General features: G+C 41.1%; 1 protein-coding gene across 2 annotated transcripts in view; it reads left to right on the forward strand.

Annotated features, from left to right (window-relative positions):
- Positions 1-19,172, forward strand: part of unc13d (unc-13 homolog D (C. elegans)) — a 167,340-nt gene that overhangs the window by 72,998 nt on the left and 75,170 nt on the right. For both annotated transcript variants that reach the window (XM_072558113.1, XM_072558115.1), the window contains exons 14-18: positions 2,606-2,730; positions 5,636-5,726; positions 7,438-7,494; positions 13,650-13,747; positions 14,321-14,372. In XM_072558113.1, coding sequence (XP_072414214.1) covers positions 2,606-2,730; positions 5,636-5,726; positions 7,438-7,494; positions 13,650-13,747; positions 14,321-14,372 — 423 coding nt within the window. The remainder of the gene's footprint in view (positions 1-2,605; positions 2,731-5,635; positions 5,727-7,437; positions 7,495-13,649; positions 13,748-14,320; positions 14,373-19,172) is intronic.

Genomic DNA, 19,172 nt, shown 5'->3' on the forward strand with positions numbered 1-19,172 from the left:
GCAGTTGTACACACAGAGGTTATAAATTAAAGGATACAGTCGGAGAGTGTGAACCAGGAGACACACAGAGACTGCAAATTGGGGGCACATCTGGAAATGTGAACTGGGAGGACTCACTGAGAGTGTAAATCAGAAGTTTGGAGGGGGATGGGGGTGGAGTTGTACAGTCCAAGAATGTGAACAAGGAACATACAAAAACTGTTAATGGGGAGATTACCATTCATTAGGAAAGATGTGTCCCTGAGAGAGTGCAGAGGTGGTGTTCTGGAATGTTTCTACTGAAAAGGGACTTTAACCACAGGTTAGGGTAGAGAAACTGGGCTTCTCCTTACAGCCAAGAAGATTGAGGGATACGGGATTACATCAGGTTTAGCTAAGGTAGATGAAGAAAAGTTGTTGTCATAAGCTGTTGGTGCAAGGTCAAGAAGGGTGGAGTCAAGATTTAAGATTTGGCAAAATATATAGGGGGAATGTAAGGATAAACATTGTTATGCAGTACATGGTAATAATCTAGAACTGTAGAGAGTGATGAAAGCACTAACATGATTATCTGAAAAGACACATGATCGATAAAGTTGCAGGGCTACAGAGTGACAATTGGGAGATGGCACTCACTGGATTGCTCTACAGAAACCTGACATAGAATTATCAAATAATCAGAGAATCTGTACAGTGTGGAAACAGGCCCTTCGGCCCAACAAGTCCACACCGACCCTCCAAAGAGTTTCTCATCCAGACCTATTCCCCTATCCTATTACTCTACATTTACCCCTAACCTACACATCCCTGAACACTATGGGCAATTTGGCACAGCCAATTCACTTAACATGCACATCTTTGGATAGGCTGCATGGGCCAAAAGGCCACCTTCTGTACTTGAAATGATCTATGAATCTAGACTATCCTTTCTGCATTAACTAGAGTTGGAAAACCTGAGCTCGAGATTCTAACCTTAAGAGTCACGGATGAGAAGTCAGAAACTGTAGAAAATATAGCACTTGATTGTGAGAATGTTCAGAGACTTCACTCTGTATATAAATCTAAATCCATGTTGTACCTGTCCTGGGAGAGTTTGATGGAGATAGTGTTGAGACAGCATTGCTTTCAGTTTAAAAGAGTAGAGGGAGTTTTATTCTGTATTTAATCCTGTGCTGTCTCAGACTTGGTAACGTGTGAAGGGTTGAGAGAATTTTGCTTTCAGTTTAAAAGAATAAAGGAAGCTTTATTTTCAGTTTAAAAGAGTAGAGGGACCTTTATTCTGTATCTAAGCCCATGCCGTGCTTGTCCTGCAAGTGTTTGATGAGGTCAGTCTAGAGGGAGCTTCACTCTGTGTCGACCCACATGCTGCCCCTGTACTGGGATTTTCTTATGGGTGGTGTAGAGGCAGCTTTATTTGCAGGTGAAAAGATTAGAGGCCCTCTGGATTTAAGGAAACTTTATTCTATCTAACCCCGTGCTGTCTCTGTCCTCGGATTGTATCGTGAGAATATTGTGAAGGGTGTTTTAAATTACAGTTTAAGAGAGTAGAGAATGCTCTATTCCATTTTTAACCCCATCCTGCACATGTGCTGAATGTGTTTTCTGAAGACAATGTAGAAGGAGAGTTATTTTGTATGCTGTCCATCCTGTTAGTGTTTAGTGAGAGTAGTGTGGAGGCTGTTGTAATTATAGTTAAAAGAGTAGAGCAAGTTTTACTCTGTACCTAATCCCATGCTTTACCAGTCCTAGTAAGAGTTGATGGGGACAGTTCCGTGGGAATCTTTACTTTTGGTTTGTGAGAGTTTGCTTTAATACTGTGCAGATCCAGTCCTGGGACTGTTTTGATTGGGACAATGTGGAGGGAGTTTAATTTCAGTTCAAAAAAGAATAGATGAAGCTGAAAAAGGTAGTGAGAGCTTTACTCTGTACGTACCCCAATGCTGTCCCTGTCCTAATAGAGAGGATGTTGAGTGAGTTTTACTCTCAGTTTAAAAGAGTAGAGGACGCATACCTTTCAGTTTAAAAGGGTTGTGAGAATCCTACTAGTGTCCAACCCCCTGTGTTGTTTCTGACCTTGGAGTGATTGAGGGGCCCAGTGTGGAGGGAGCTTTAATTTCAGTTTAAATGAGTAGAGGTTGCTTTACTCAATATCTAACATGCTGTCCCTGTCCTGGGATTGTTTGATGGATACATTGTTGAGGTATCTTTAATTGCAATTTTAAATAGCAGTGAAGCTTTACTTTCAGTTTAAAAGATTAGAGAGAGCTTTACACTGTATCAAATGCGTGCTGTCCCTGTCCTGGGAGTGTTGATGGGGACAGTGTAGAGGGAGTTTCAATCTGTACCTAGCCCTGTGCTGTAGCTGTCCTGTTATTACTGACACTGATTTTTGAAATATTGATTCGCATGATACTCCTGTGTTAAAATGACTGACCATGAGTGTTAAAAATAATGAAGAAAAAGTAACTTTCCTGCAGATTTGACAGTCATCTCCTGGACATGATTGAAGGTGGTAGATTACAGTCAATCGATTATCATGGATGGTGTTGTGTGTTTGAGTGTGGTGTTGTTTAACAAATGTTGTGGTGACCAGTAAATTAAATGCTGAATTCCAATTTCCTAACAGCAAGATGAACTAGCTGAGTCTTTCAAGTCATTCCTGGATTATGGAATTTCTCTTATCCAGAAGTACAGGGATGTCTTTCCAATGTTTGACAACAAGTCTACAGAACGCCAGCAATCTCTGCTCAGGTTAGTTATTTCCAACTGTTGTTCTGCACTTTGGTCCCCTGTCACAGGAGAGCACGTCCATTCCCAGACCCCACACGCTGTATCACTGACCATTCCCAAGCCTCACACGCGGTCACACTGACCATTCCCAAATCTCTTCACTTTAACAATGACCACAATGTTTAGTGGAGACGTACTGGGGACGCAGGTAACTGTTCTGAAGTTCTGGAAACAAAATTATGTGGATCACTGTGTATATCTGCCAGTAATCTCAGGACATCAAACTTGGCAGCATTTATAACATGTTCATTTGTATGGAGGTAGTGCAAGCAAACCTAATGGACTGGAAATCTACAGCAGGGTGAAACACATATAGGCTATGGAGAAGATCCATGTCAATGCCTAAAGCAGTAATTATATTCTGAATGGAACAGGGGTGTGTTACTATGAAGAGTAGCAGGATTTGTAGGTAATAGTTCAGAGAACATGAAAGGCTATAAAATAGATGATGGAATTCTCAGCTTTATCAGAAGGTGTAGAATATGAGAACCAAAAGGTGGTAAGAAGCCAAAAGAGAACCTCATTGAGACCACAATGCAGTTTTGAGTCTCACACAACAGGAAGATATTGAGCTAAGAGAGAGAGGACAGCACAACCTCAGTAGGATGCTGTCCATTAGGAGGAAACATAAGTGCAAAGAAAGACTTCAAATGTTGTGGAAGCTAGATCAGTGTCAATGATTTTCCATGTATAAGTAAAGGGTAACTTGGCGACGGGATACCAGCCTGTGTGGAGCTATTTCAAGAATGCCTTCCCCTAACATCATCCTGGTGAATGTTCTTTCATGTTTTTCATTCTCTGGCTTTGCCTCTCCCTCAGGCATTGCTCTCTTGAGTCCTACATAGAACATAGAACAATACAGCACAGAACAGGCCCTTCGGCCCACGATGTTGTGCCAAACATTTGTCCTAGCTTAATCACCCATCCATGTACCTATCGAATTGATGCTTAAAGGTCACCAATGATTCTGACTCCGCCACTCCCACAGGCAGTGCATTCCATGCCCCCACCACTCTCTGGGTAAAGAATAACCAGACTGGGTAAAGAGTCCTGGAGCTCTTCTGGTTTTTGCTTCACACCTGAACTCATTCTATCGTCCTGCACTCCATCTAATGGCAGAAGCTGCAGCATGTTGGTCATCCCAGCTATTACTTGCACTGACCAACATCTGCCACTAGGTAGAGTCTGGTCAGGGTAAACATACAGTGGAGTGTGGTGAGTGTATGTTCTATTATATTATGATCATTGAAAAGGAGTGATTGATTCCCCTTCTTTTAATCTCCCTTGATCAATCACATCAAATTTTTCCTTTAGCACATAGCTATTATACTTGAATTAAACCTAGTTAAATCAAGTCAAAAATGTAGGAGAGCCAATTCTAATGCTTCCTTGAGTGACAGATAGCAGAATTTGCTTACTGTAACACATGCGCACAATACAAGTAATAAAATTAAAAAGTAGATGGGGGGTGGGGAGAAGGAGGTTGTCTATGCAGACAGGGCAGTTGCAGATTAAAATTTTTAAGAGTGAATGCTGAGTCCCAACAGTTTCCCTGTTGTAGTCTTTCCTAGGGAGTGGCGAAGCCTGCAATTTGTTGCTTTTTGAAAGAGATTGAAAGCAAGAGGGAGTGAAAGATTGTCAGCTGTTATCAGTCCATGTTGTTATCTCAGACCTCTCTTACTCAAAGGCTGCTGTTGATAACCATTCCTTTATGGATACTGGCATCTGTATCGTTGTTTCATTCCAAGCTGGAAAGTTGTAGGTAACTTTTCATCCCTCAATATATGCATCCATGTCCGAATGAAACAAGAGATGCAAATTTCTTGATGCCTTATTGAGTTTCAGTGCCTCTTGGATAAACTGATCATTCTGAAGCAGCTGGCTTCATGTATTATTTTTGGGTATGTCAGGAGATCACAGCAGCCATTTTAAGTCAACAGTGTACATGGAAGTCTCAGGTATTAAAATCAAAAATGACATGTGAGTATTGATAATCCATTTTCAGTAGTGTTGTAATTATTATTTAAGTATTAATTTTATATTTGGTAATATATTTTAATTTGCAAGTCATTTCTGCTAAAAATGCACAATGCTGCACATCTGTGGTACAGTATTTCAACTTATTTTTTTCTGGGTGAGGAATATCTGAAGGAATCTAGCTTTAGCATTGATTCCATAAGAACATATGATTCGCTCAAAATCATTTTGCATTAAGTCACAACTTTCAGAAATGCAACTACAACTTTAAGTGAGGACTTACTGTACAGGGCATTATGATAAGAATGTTTAAAATGAAGAAAGGCTTGGCTAGTGTGGCTAGAAGCAATCGGTTTCTATTTATTTTTTATTAGGAGTTATCATAGATTCAAGATTCAAAGTAAGAGTTAGAACAGAGAGCAGGAGAAACCTTATTCCAAGACTAATGATTGAGGTTGAAATTGGGTCTACATTGAAGAACAGATTAGAGGTATTTTGATTAAAAGGTTAATGGAGCAAAGTAGTGATCATGGTAACTGGAATGTGTGCAACAATGGCAGTTCCGGTATGTTCAGACAGATGGGCTGGGATTATGTTCAACATGGACTAGTTGGACCGAAGGGTCTGTTTCTATGGTGTATGACTGTATGTGTTAGCCATCCTTAATGACCTGGTGAGACACTTTCTTCAACCACTGCAGTCTTTGTGATGAAGACACACTCACAATGTTATTAGGAATAGAGTTCCAGAATTTTAACCCAGCAACAGTCATGTAGTCCCAAATTACCATGGTGAATGATAGGAATAGACAATCTGCATTGCCTAATATTCTTGTTAATGTGATATATACTTCTGAGTTTCTTTCACAAAATCTGTCCTTCCATCACAGGGTCCTGGTGCAGATCTGCAAGATGAAGGCTTTTCTGAAACTCTGCCCTTCAGTTCCAGGTCTCCATGACAGAGTTGTGGGAGTGATTAAGGTACAGTTCACCCCAAAAAGATACTTGCAACTTTTACTAATAGACATGATTTTGTGCAAAAACAGTACTTGATTCACAGTAATCCTAAAAGCTGCCCCTGGCGTATGACTACGTCTTTATAAGTATTCTTGGCAATTACATTGTCTGGTGAAGGGAGATTTGATTCGGTTACGAATATGAGGTTGGATTGTGGAGTGCCTGGGAGACTGGATTGTAATGTAAATGATAAATTGGATTGACTGGGAGTTTGGATTGTGTAGTAATTGTGAGATTGAATCATTCATGAATCAGAGATTGGATTGTCTATTGAATGAAAGATTGAATTGTGAGATTAGATTGTACTGTGACTGGGAAATTGGATTGTGTATTGAATGAGACTGAATTGTTTGGTATTTGAGAGACAAGATTGTAATGTGACTGGGATTTGGATTGTGCAGTGATTGCAAGATTGAATGTATTGTGACTGGGCAATTGGATTGTGTTGTGAACGGGAGATTAGATTGTTGGGAGGTTAAATTATAATGGGAGTTTGGATTGTGTAGTGATTGGAAGATTGGATTGTTCAATGAATCAGAGTTTTGATTGTGTAGTTAATGGGAAATTGGTTGCTATCATGACTGGGAGAAAATGAGGACTGCAGATTGCTGGAGATCAGAGTGTGGTTCTGGAAAAGCACAGCAGGTCAGACAGCATCCGAGGAGCAGGAGAATCGACGTTTCGGGCATAAACCCTAAGGCTTGTGGGTCAGGGCTGAGAGATAAATGGGAGGGGAGTGGGGGTGGGGGGAGATAACTGGGAAAGCAATAGGTGGATGAAGGTGAGGGAGACGGTGATAGATCAGAGGAGGCAGTGATGGAGGGTCCAGAGGGCAGAGCTGAGTTGAAGGCTTGGGAACTGAGATAATGTGGAGGGAAGGGGAAATGAGGAAGCTGTTGAAATCCACATTTATCCCATGTGGTTGCAGGGTCCCAAGGCGTTCTTCCTCCAGGCATTAAGTGGTAATGGTTTGGCGTTGGAGGAGGCCCAGGACCTGCATGTCTTTGATGGAGAGGGAGGGGAAGTTGAAGTGTTCAGCCACAGGACAGTGGGGTTAGTGTGGGGTGCGGGTGTCCCAGAGATGTTCTCTGAAATGATCCGCAAGAAGGTGTTCTGTCTCCCCGATGTAGAGGAGCCAAAATGGATGCAGTAGATGACATTTGTAGAGATATAGGTGAATTTCTGACAGATGTGGAAGGATCCCTTGGGGCCTTGGACTGAGGTGAGGGGAGTGATGTGGGCGTAGGTTTTGTACTTCCTGCGGTAGCAGGGAAAGGTGCCAAAAGTGGGCTGGTAGGGGGTATGGACTTAATAAGAGAGTTGCAGAGGGAATGGGCTTTTCGAAATGCTGATAGGGGTGGGGAGGGAAATATATCTCTGGTGGTACAGTCCATTTGGAGGTGGTGGAAGTGGCAGAGGATGATGTGTTGTATGTGGAGGTTGGTGGGGTGGAAGGTGAGGATCAGTAGGGTTCTGTCCTTGTTGCGTTGGGAGGGATGGGGTTCAAGGGCAGTGGTGCATGAAGTGGAGGAGATACGCTGGAGGGCTGGTGTCATGACTGGGAGGTTGCACTGTATATTGACTCAGGAACGTATCACGAATGTGAAATTAGACTGTGAGATTGGATTGTATGTTTTGAACATTCTGTTATGAATATCTTTTTTTTCCACTACAGAGTGGCACCAGGGACTGGTATCAAGTCCATAAACAGTTATTGGAACCCATGATAAAGGTACAATAGTTACTGAATTATAGAGAATCTGTTCATTGAAAATTACATTAGCACAATAGGAAGGAATGACCTAAATTCAGGAAATCAGGATCAGAAGCAGTGTGAGTAGAGATGAGGAATGATAAAGGCAAGAGGATATTTGTTAGAGTTGTGTACAAGCCTCCCAACAGTAACTACAGAGTACAAGGAAGAAATAAACAGGTAACAGATTTGGTAATTATCATTGTGATTTCAAGCAGACCATACATCTTGTGTAAAAAAATAAGATGAGAAAAGAATAGTGTAGATGAGGGATTCATTGAATGTTTTTAGACCAAACTGTTATGGTATTAACCACCGAGCAGGCTATTTTAGAACTTGTTTGAACAATGATATGAGTTTAATTTCTCACTCTATAATGAAAGCACCGAGTTGTAGCAACAGTAATGCTTTTGAATTTTACATACAGCTTAAGGGAGAGAAGCGGGTCCAAGACTACTACTTTTATATTTAAACAGGAGCAATTAGGAAGGCTTAAATGCAGAGCTAGTAAAAGTGAACTGGCAATTTAGGTTAAGAGGTAGTTCAATAGAGATGCTGAGGCAAACATTTAAGGGGTCATTTCAGAAAGCACAGAATAGATACATTCCAACAAATAATATAAATTTTAAGGGATGGACCTGCCATCTGTTGTTATCTAAAAAAAGTCAAAAATAATACCATACTCCAGAAGAAGTACAGTTGTGCAAAAATGGATGGCAGATCAAAAGATTGGACAGAACATTTTTAAAAAACCAAAGAATTACAACAAGATTAATGAGGAGGGAAAGGTTGGAGTACAAGAGAAAGATAACCAAAAATATAAAAACAAATAGGAAAAGTTTCTTCAGATATATTTAAAAAAAAGAGTTAGGAAAGTACATATTGGTCCTATAGAAAATGAGTCTGGGAATTTGGTAGCGGAGGATAAAGGGATTGGAGATTAATTGAACAGATATTTTGTCAGTTTTCACTTGAGATGATACAAGTAGCATCCCATAAGTAACTAAATGAGGAATTGTGAAAGGGAGGGAGGAACTCAGGAAAAATTACAAGTTGCAAGTGGTACTAAGTAAATTGTTGGAACTGCAAGTTGGTAAGTCCCCAGGTCCTAGAGTCATAGAATCCCTAGAGTGTGGAAGTAGGCCATTTGGCCCATTGCTTCCACAGCAATCCTTTGAGGAACCTCCCACCCAGATCCACCCCCTACCCTATCCCTGTAACTCTGCATTCACCATGGCTAATCCATCCAGCCTACACATTCCTGTCCACTATGGACAATTTAACATTGCCAATCCACCTAACCTTGAATTGTGGGAAGGAACCAGAGGAAGCCCACAGAGGCACGGGGAGAATATGCAAACTCCACACAGGCAGTCACCCGAAGATGGAATTATACTTGGTTCCTGGAGCAATGAGACAGCAATGCTAACTGTTGAGCCACTGTGCTCTCCCAAGTCCTGATGGATTTCACCCTAGGGACTTAAAAGAAATAGCCAGTGAGATAGTTAATTGGTTAGTTTTAATTTTCCAAGACTCATTAGACTTGGGGAAGGTTGCTTTAGATTGAAAAATAGTTAAATTCCTTTATTCAAAAAGGGAGAGAGAGACAGAAAGCAGGAAACTACAGGTAAGTTAGCTTAACATCTATCATACGGAAGATGTTAGAAGCTATTATTAATGACATTATAGCAGGGCACTAATAAAAAAGTTCAAGGTATTCTGGTAGAAGCAATGTGATTCTGTTAAAAGGAAATCATTTTAACTGATTTATAGGAGTTCTCTGAAGATGTCATGTGTCCTGTGGATAAAGGGAAACCAGTGGATATATTGTGTTTAGATTTCTAGAAGGCATTTTACAAGATGCCACATCAAAAGGACATTGCAGAAGATAAATGCTCATAGTTTAGTGGGTAACAGATTATCATGGATAGAAGATTGGCTGGCTAACAGAGAAGCAGAGAAAGGAATAAATGGGTCTTTATTTCAGGCTGGCAAGATGTCATAAGTGGTGTGCCACTGGAGTTGGTATTGTGGCCTCAACTCTTTACAATTTATAGAAATGATTTGGATGAAGGGATCAAAGGTATGATAGCTAAATTTGCTAATGACACAAAGAGAGGTAAAGTGAGTTGTGAAGAAGAAATAAAGAGCCTACAAAATGATCTAGATAGGTTAAATGAGTGGGCAAAGATCTGGCAAATGGAATACCAAGTGGGAGAATAGGAATTTGTCAATTTTGGCAGGAAGAATAAAAATGAAGCAGATTATCTAAATGGTGAGACATTGCAGAGCTCAGATGCAGAGAGATCTGGGTGTCCACATGCATGAATCATAGAAGGTTAGTGTGCAGGTACAGCAAATAATCAGGAGAGCTAATGTTACATTTTACTGCAAGTGTAAAGAGGTTATGCTCAGTTACAGAAAGCATTGGTGACACCGCATCTAGAGAACTGTGTCAAGTTCTGGTCACTGTGCTTACAGCAGGATGTTGTGGTGTTGGAAACAGTTCAGAGAATTTGTAGAATCATACAGCACAGAAGAGGTCCTTCAGCCCATTGGGGCTCTAAATTAATCTAAATCTACATTCGAACCATTATCTACCACTTAGCCTATAGCTTTGAAAATTACGACACTTCAAGTGTTTATTCATCGTATCATAGAATGCCTGTAATGTGGAAACAGGCCATTTGGCCCAACAAGTCCACACTGACCCTTTGAAGAGTATCCCAGACCCATTCCCCTACCTAATTACTTTACATTTCCCCTGACTATTGCACCTAACCCAAATAACCCTGAACACTATGGACAATTTAGCATGGTCAATTCACCTAACCTGCACATCTTTGAATTGCGGGAGGAAACCAGAGCACTCAGAGGAAACCCCAAGCAGACACAGGGAGATTGTGTAAACTCCACACAGTCACCCGAGGCTAGAATTGAACCCAGGTCCATGGCGCTGTGAGGCAGCAGTGCTAACCACTGAGCCACCATGTTCATGTACTTTTCACAGACTTTGGATTTTCCATCTCAACAACCCTCCCTGTGCATTCCAGATTCCCACCCATCATCTAGGTGAAAACAGTTTTCTCAAATCCCCTCTAAACCTCCTGACTTTTACCTCAAAATTATATCCCCTTGTATTGACTCTTCAACTAAGGGGATTGGCTGCTTCCTATCCACCCTGTCCATTCCCATCAGAATCTTATACTGTCTCTCAGGTTTCTCTGCTCTAAGAAAAGCAACCCAAGTTTATCCAGCTTCTGTTCATAGATTACCTGGGATGGAGCAATTTACCTCCTGGTGAATCTAATCCGCATCCTGTCCAGTGCAACCACATCCTTCCTATAGTGTGGTGACCAGAACTACAACAGTACTCTAAGTAAGGCCTAACAAAAGTCCTGTGCAGTTCCAATATAATTTCCCTGCTCTCATAATCTATGCCACAGAGTCGGAAGACACATAACACTAGGTTTATTTGAAAGCACAGGCTTTCAGAGCACTGCTCCTTCATCAGGTGAAGTCACCTGAAGGAGTAGCACTCCAAAACGCCAGAACTGATAAAGGCAAGTGTCCTGTATTCTTTCTCATCTACCCTCTTAACATGTCCTGCCACCTTCAAGAATCTGAACAGTACCCCAAGACTCCTCTGAACTTCCTAGTGTCCTGCCATTTATTGAATACAGAACAACCTCGATCATCTGAACAAGACGGCGGGGAGTATTTTGTTTAGATAACTAATTGTTCAGATACCTGATCTGATCATAAACAAAAGAAGCATTTACGTGACCTTGAGATCTTGTTTGGATAATCCAAAATTCAGATAACTGATTTTGGATAACCGAGGTTGTTCTGTACTTAGATATCTTGTTTCTTCTACCAATATGAATCACGTTTAAGTTCCATCTGCTAGCAATCTTCCCATCTGACTAATCCATTTACATCCTCCTGTAACCTAACACTTTCTTCTTCAATGTCAACCACCTGACCAATCTTTATCATCTGCAAACTGAATTATCATCCCTCCCACCTTCTCATCTGCATCATTTATGATTATCAAGCAATAAAGGACCCAGTGTTCATCCTCATGGTATGCCACTGCACACTGAGCTCCAGTCACATAAACAGCCTCTACCACCATCCTCTGTCTCCTAGCACTAAGCCAATATTTAGATCCAACATGCCTAGTAATTCTGGATCCCTAGACTAATACCTGGAATAATATAGAAAATAGGTGCAGGAGTAGGCCATTTGACTCCGATTCCACACCATCATTCAGTATGATCATGTCTGATCATGTAGTTTCATTATCCCATTCCCACTTTCTCTCCATACCCCTTGATCCCTTTGGCATCAAGGGTCATGTCCAGCTGCCTGTTGACTATCTCAAACAAACTAGCCCCAACAGCTTTCTATGGGATAGAATTCCACTGGTTCATAACTCTGAGTGAAGATATTCCTCCTCATCTCAGTCCTGAATGGCTTACCTCTTCATCTTAGACTGTCACCCCTAGTTCTGGACTTCCCCCAACATTGGGAACATTCTTCCTGCATCCAACCTTTCCAGTCCCATCAAGATTTTATATGTTTCTGAGACCTCCCTGCATTCTTCTAAACTCCAGCAAGTACAATCCTAGTCGATCTAGTTTGTCTTTCATGTCAGTCCTGCGAACCTGGGAATCAGTCTCGTGGTCCTTCGCTGGACTCACTCAATGGAAAGAATGTCATTCTTCAGATTAGGAGGACAAAACTGCACACAATACTCAAGGTTTGGCCTCACTAAGGCCCTGTATAACTGCAGCAAGACTTCTTCTACACTTAAATCCTCTTGCTATGAAGGCGAGTATGCCATTAGCTTTCCTCACTGCTTGCTGTACCTGTATGCCAACTTCCAGTGAATGTTCCACCATGACACTTGGGTCTTGTTGCACCTAACCTTTCCCTACAATGCCATTTAGATAATAATCTGTCTTTTCTTTTTCACATTTATCCACATTATATTGCATTTGCCAAGTATTTGCCCACTCAGCCAGCCTGTCCAGGTCACCCTGCAGCCTCTTAGCATCTTCCTCGAAGGACACAACAACTCAGCTTAGTGTCCTCTGCAAATTTGGAGATATTGCATTCAGTTCCTTCATCCAAATTGTTAATGTATATTGTGAACAGATGGGGTTCCAGCACTAAACCCTGCGGCACCCCACTCATTACTGCCTGCCACTCTGAAAAGGATCTGTTTATTCCAACTCGCTGCTTCTTCTCTGCCAACCAGTTTTCTAAACACATCAAGACATTACCTCTGATACCATGAGCTTTAATTTTCCTTACTAATCTCATATAGAACCTTGTCAAAAGCTTTTTGAAAGTCAAGATAAACAACACCTTCTGATTCTCCCTTATCCACACGACTGGTCACATCATCAAATAACTCCAGAAGATTTGTCAAGCATGATTTCCCTTTAGTGAATCAATGCTGACTTCAACCAATTCTGTTATCACTTTCCAAATGCATAGTTATTACATCCTTAATAATTGACTCCAGCATTTTCTGCACCACTGATGACAGGCGAAGCGGCCTCCAATTCCCCGTGTTTTCTCTCCCTCCTTTTTTAAAAAGTGGGGTTACCGTAGCTACCCTCCAATCCATTGGAAATCTTCCAGAGTCTATAGAATGCTAGAAAATGATCACCAATGCGTCTGCTATTTCAAGGGCCACTTCCTTACGTACTTTGGGATACAGATATCAGGTCTTGGGGACTTATCAGGTTTTAATCCTGTCAATTTCCCCAATACCATCTCCCAACTAATAAGGATTTCCTTCTGTTCCTCCTACACGCTTGACCCTCTGTCACCAAGCATTTCCGGAAGGTGTCTTGGTGCAGACAGATCCAAAGTATTTGTTCAATTGGTCTGTCATCTTTTGGTTGTCCATTATGAATTCACCCTATTCTAACTGCAAGGGATCTACATTTGTCTTCACCAATCTTTTTCTCTTCATATGCCTCTGCAAGCTTTTGCAGTCAGTTTTTATGTTTTCCACAAGCTCATTTCATAGAATGTAGATCTCAGACTACTTTTATTCAAGTGTGGTATGAATGATCATTTTCGGTTTTGACCTTCATCATTTACCATCTTCACAGACTGAGGAAGAAATTGTGAAATCGCTGGTGACGTTCATAGACCACCTAAATAATGACCTATTGAATGACCGGAAAAAGCGGATGAAGATTTTCATGGGGTAGGACCCTGTAAACTCTTTGCATTCAAAATCACACTGGCATGTCATTGTCTAACTCCAGTTGTCCTCCAAAGCCTGTGAATATTAGGCCCTCTTTCTGATATGGAAATTCACTGGTCTCAGCTGCTGGTTAATGAATTGGGGCAAGAGAGCTACAACTCTGACTTGTGTAATTAACCCTTTAGGGCTGCAGTACCCTTGTGTAGCTAACCCGTTAATGCTCTTAGTGTTGTCACATGTAAATAACCTGACAACAATCTCTATACTCATGTGCAATTAATCCACTATCATTCTTGGGTGCTCATGAATAATTAATCTGTTATTTCTCTTCGTGCTTTCCAATAGTTACCTATTATCAAAAGAACCTTGTTATCTCTCTCCCTGTGCTCTAGTAAATTAGATTGTATATGCCCTCAGTGCTGTTGTGTTGTTGAGCCATCGGAGCTGACTATGACAAAATCAAAACTGAGAAAGTTAGAATAGTAAATAGAAATTAACTGGACTTGTCTTCAGACCATGTCCTGACTCAGTTTAGCCAAAATTGTACTGACTGTTTTATTTCTCTTTTTATAGCACTATCAAAGTGAATCTGTTCAATATCACCTACTTGCAGTTCCAGGAATTGGTAAGTATCAATTCAGTTACACCAATCCAGGTTGTAAATTAAACTGTGATCATCTCTGACAACACTCTTTTCAGAGACCATGGGTGAATGTAAGAATACTGGAATCAACAACCCTGACAGGAACATGTGGTTAGCACTTGCTGCCTCACAGCGGCAGGGACTCCTGTTCGATTCCAGCCTTCAATGGCTGTCTGTGGGGAATTTGCACATTCTCCCCATGCCTGTGTGGGTTTTGGCCAGGTACTCCGGTTTCCTCCTATAGTCCAAAGATGTGCAAGTTAGATGGAAAGGCCTTGTTAAATTGCCTATAGTGTTCCCTGGTTTGTAGGTTAGGTGCGTTAGCCATGGGAAATGCAGGGCTTCATGGATAAGGTAGGCAGATGGGTCTGGGTGGGATGATCTTTAGAGAGTTGGTGTGAACTTGTTGGGTTGAATGGCCCATAGTTTTTAAGATTCCAGTTTTGAAATAAGCGCACAGCAAATGTCTTTAAGATAAAATCAAAGATACATGATGTTAATAAACCTTCCAGAGCACAAGGAAATTGCTTTGCTACTGCATTCACACACACAATACTTAGGAAATCTAGAAAGACAGGACACCAGAGGCTGTAAATATCTGATTCCTTTAACACTTTTCTGGGATTTTGGAGACTCCAAATTCACTCCTTGTGAACTCAGAACTGCAACAATTGTTTGCAAATGTAAATAACTTGTATCCTCTTCTCAGTAAAACAATCTTGGTCTTTTTTTAATCTTATCATTAAACTGCCTTGCATGGAGATTTCAAAACAGGTCACATAATCTTCATTTATCCCAAATTTAAAGATATAGTGTCAAAACATAATAACCTTATAAACCACATAATTATAACAGCAGTAGCACTCTCACATACTGATTATGCACAGCATTAATGCTCCTGAGTTCATATAATGCCATCAAGTTCAGTAATATATCCAAGGAGATGTGTTTGATTATCTAGCAATTTATTTCCCAAGTTCTATGTTGTGGTGATGATCAGAGCAACTGGAAATTTCTTGTTAGGATTGGGAACAATTAACCTGTTGCAGATGACTTTGAGACATTTAATCACAAATTATGTGAGGCAAAACCCAACGACATTTACTTTCCTCATGTTTGCCATACGATGTTAACTTTCCTGCTTTTTATAAATTCTCCAGGTTCCACAATGTGGAGGAGCCAGTGTTGGACTGGAGTGGATCAAGTTAAAAATCACACAACACCAGGTTATAGTCCAAATAGTTTATTTCGAAGCACTAGCATCAGCATCAGCTCTGCTGATGAAGCGCTCCGAAAACTAGTGCATCCTGATGAAGGAGCAGCGCTCAGAAAGCTAGTGCTTCCAAATAAACCTGTTGGACTATAACCTGTTGTGCGATTTTTAACCAGGTTCCACAGGACTGCTTCACCTCCAGCTGCCAGCCCCATGAAATGAAAATGTCTTATTTTTCATCTTGTAGAGTCAGCATTCGTAATTGGTGAGCTTGCCCATTGCTAGAGCACAGCTGAAATGATGAAGACTAATCCTTTAATAATGCATTCAAACTAGGGAGAGTCAAAAACAAAGACAGAAATTGCTGGCAGACTGAACAGGTCTGGCAGAATCTGTAGCAAGAGAGCAGTGTTAACATTTCGAGTCTGGTGACTCTTCATTCTCATGAAAAGATTAATGAGTGGCACTAGTTGAATTGTTCTTACAGAGAGCCTGCATTGAACCAGTTTTGCAGACTCCGGGAATGTTTTTTGGTGCATTCACATGTGGGCGGGTGTCTGGCTTGGAATCGGAGTCTTCTTCTCATAGTGGCTTCAGGTGTGGGTGAGCAGAGCTACATTTTCAGTTCACATTCGAGTCTCTTGTTTGTGTAGAGGCTTTGAGTTCAGAAGCTTTGCATTCTGGTGGGTTCCTGTCATACCCTCTGCGTGGGCGTCGGGGTGGGTCTGGGATCACAAGTAGATATGTTAAGGTGCAAAATCGTTTATGATGACTGCGATGCTGGAACAATTCTGTAATGCTTCTCTGAGCTTTTTTTAACCAATTATCTTCAATCCGAATCCTCTGGTTACTGGTTGTTAAGACTTTGGAAACTGTGTTTATCCCTATTGACTCTTTCACTTAATTCCACTCCCTTGCGACTGTCTGTGTGGAGTTTGCACAGTCTCCCCGGATGTGCGTGGGTTTCCTCCAGATGCTCCCATTTCCTCCCACATTGGCCATGTTAAACTGCCCATTGTGTTCAGGGATGGGCAGGCTAGGTGGGTCAACTATGGAAAATGCAGGGTTACAGGGATGAGATGGGGGATCTGGCTCTGGGTTGGATGCTCTTTGGAGGGTCAGTGTGGACTTAATGGGCCAAATGGCCTGTTTCCACATTGTATGGATTCTATGATTTTTCCTCATTCAACTTATTGCTTGAAGGATCTCAGCTGAAATCATGTAGTTTAGTATACTGTGGAGATTAAATTTCTGTCTAGATAGCACAGGTTCAGAGGGTAGTGAAGAAGGCATTTGGTACGCTTTCCTTTATTAGTCAGTACATTGAGTAGGAGTTGGAAGGTCATGTTGCAGCTGTACAGGACATTGGTTAAGCCACTTTTGGAATACTGTGTGTAATTCTGGTCTCCCTGCTACAGGAAGGATGTTGTGAAACTTAAAAGGGTTCAGAAAAGATTTACAAGGATGTTGCCAGAGTTGGAGAGTTTGAGCTATATGGGGAGGCTGAATGGGCTGGGGCTATTTTCCCTGGAGCGTCGGAGGCTGAGGGGTGACCTTAATGATTTGCCTTACCAAAATGCAGCACCTCACATTTATCTAAATTAAACTCCACCTGCCACTCCTTCACCTATCGGCTGATCTGATCAAGATCCTATTGTACACTGAGATAATTTTCTTCACTATCAATTACACCTCCAATGTTGGTGTTGCCTGCAAACTGTACCTCCTATATTCACACTTTGTATAAATGAGAAAAAGCAGTGGACCCAGCATCGATCTTTGCAGTACAGCACTGCTCACAGGCCTCCAGTCTGAAAAACAACCCTGAAAACCATCCTCTGTCTGCTACCATCAAGCCAATTTTGTATCCAATTGCTAGCTCCTCCTGGATTCCATGTGATCTAACCTTGGTAACGAGTTGACTGTGTGGAACCTTGTTGAACACCTTGCTGAAGTCATATAGACAATGTCTGCCTTCAGTCTTCTTTGTCACTTCTGCAAATAAAACTCAATTAAGTTAGTGAAACACGATTTTTCACACTCAAAGCCATGTTGATTCTCTCTAATTAGTCCTTGCCTTTCCCAATGCATGTAAATCCTGTCCCTCAGAATTGTCTCGAACAATTTAACCACCACTCATGTCAGGCTCACCGATCTTTAGTTCCCTGCCTTTTCCTTACCACCTTTCTTAAATAATGGCACCACATTAACCACCCTGCAGTGTTCCGGAATCTCACCTGTGACTATCACTATAGTAATAGCGCAGCAAGAGGCCCTGCAATCCCTTCCCTCACTTCCCACAAAATTCTGGGCTTTAGCTGATTAGGTCCTGGTGATTTCTCCATCTTTATCCATTTTAAGACATGCGGCATCTCCTCTTCTGTAATACGGAGACTTTTGATGATATCACAACTTATTTCCCCTAGATCTCTAGCTTTCATATCCTTCTCCACATTAAAACTGATCTGAAATACCTGTTTAGCATCATGCACATCTCCTGTGATTCCACATTATAGACAGCCTTGTTGATCTTTAAGGAGCCCTATTCTCTCCCTAGTTATTCTTTTGCCCTTAATGTACTAATGGAATCTCTTTGGCAAATAAAGAGTATCCAAAGATATCCCCCACTCCTTGGCCCACTTGGGCAATTCAGTAAACTCCAATTTCAGTCACAAAAATGTTTCACTTTTCAATACAGCCACAAATTCAACTCATCACAAAGCTTTTCTTTCTTTAGTTACAAACAGGAGGGTAGAACATTCAATTAACAAAACTCAGGACAAACGATTGGAAGTTTTGTGCAGTACTTTTATGTATTACTTATGAATGGATAGAGTGTCACTTTTAAATTATCTGCACAATATAGTCCATCGATTTACATATGCACCAGAATGGTACTAGAGCTAAACAGGTCAAATATGAAGCATGGTTGCACAGATTATTTGTATTCCCTTGATTAGGGAAGAGCAAGTGATAGTCAAGTTAAGGTGTTAACTGTTACCTCCAGTCAAGTAGTCTAGAAAAAGGCAACAAATTACTAAAATTTCAGGGATGCTGTCAGAAAGTAATTTCTCACATAGATATTTGTTAAGGTTGTAAGTTCAGGGTTACAGAATGAAGCAGGGCTCAGTTTTGTTTATCTGAGAGCTTTTAGTGATAGTTACATTTTTGTTGTGTGGGTTCCTTTTTCATTCTCATTAAATCAGTTATTAGGTGATGCAGTCATCAAGTCATAGTACAGCATGGAAACAGACCCTTCAGTCCAACTAGTCCATTACAACCAAATATCCTAAATTAATATAGTCCCAGTTGCCAGTCTTTGCCCCATATCCCTCTAAACCCTTCATATTCCTGTACCCATCTAGATGCCTTTTAAATGTTGTAACTGTACCAGCTTCCACCTCTTCCTCAAGCAGTTCCTTTCCATACACGTACCACCCTCTGCATGAAAAGCTTGCCCCTTAGGTCTTTCTTAATTTCAAGATTACTACCTGTACCACGGTCTCGTGAGGCTAGGAACAGAGAGAGAGTACAGTTAAGTACAGAGCTGATGTAGGAGAGAGGGCTTT

Source organism: Chiloscyllium punctatum, chromosome 39 (assembly GCF_047496795.1).
Source record: "Chiloscyllium punctatum isolate Juve2018m chromosome 39, sChiPun1.3, whole genome shotgun sequence".
Taxonomy (NCBI): Eukaryota; Metazoa; Chordata; class Chondrichthyes; order Orectolobiformes; family Hemiscylliidae; genus Chiloscyllium; species Chiloscyllium punctatum.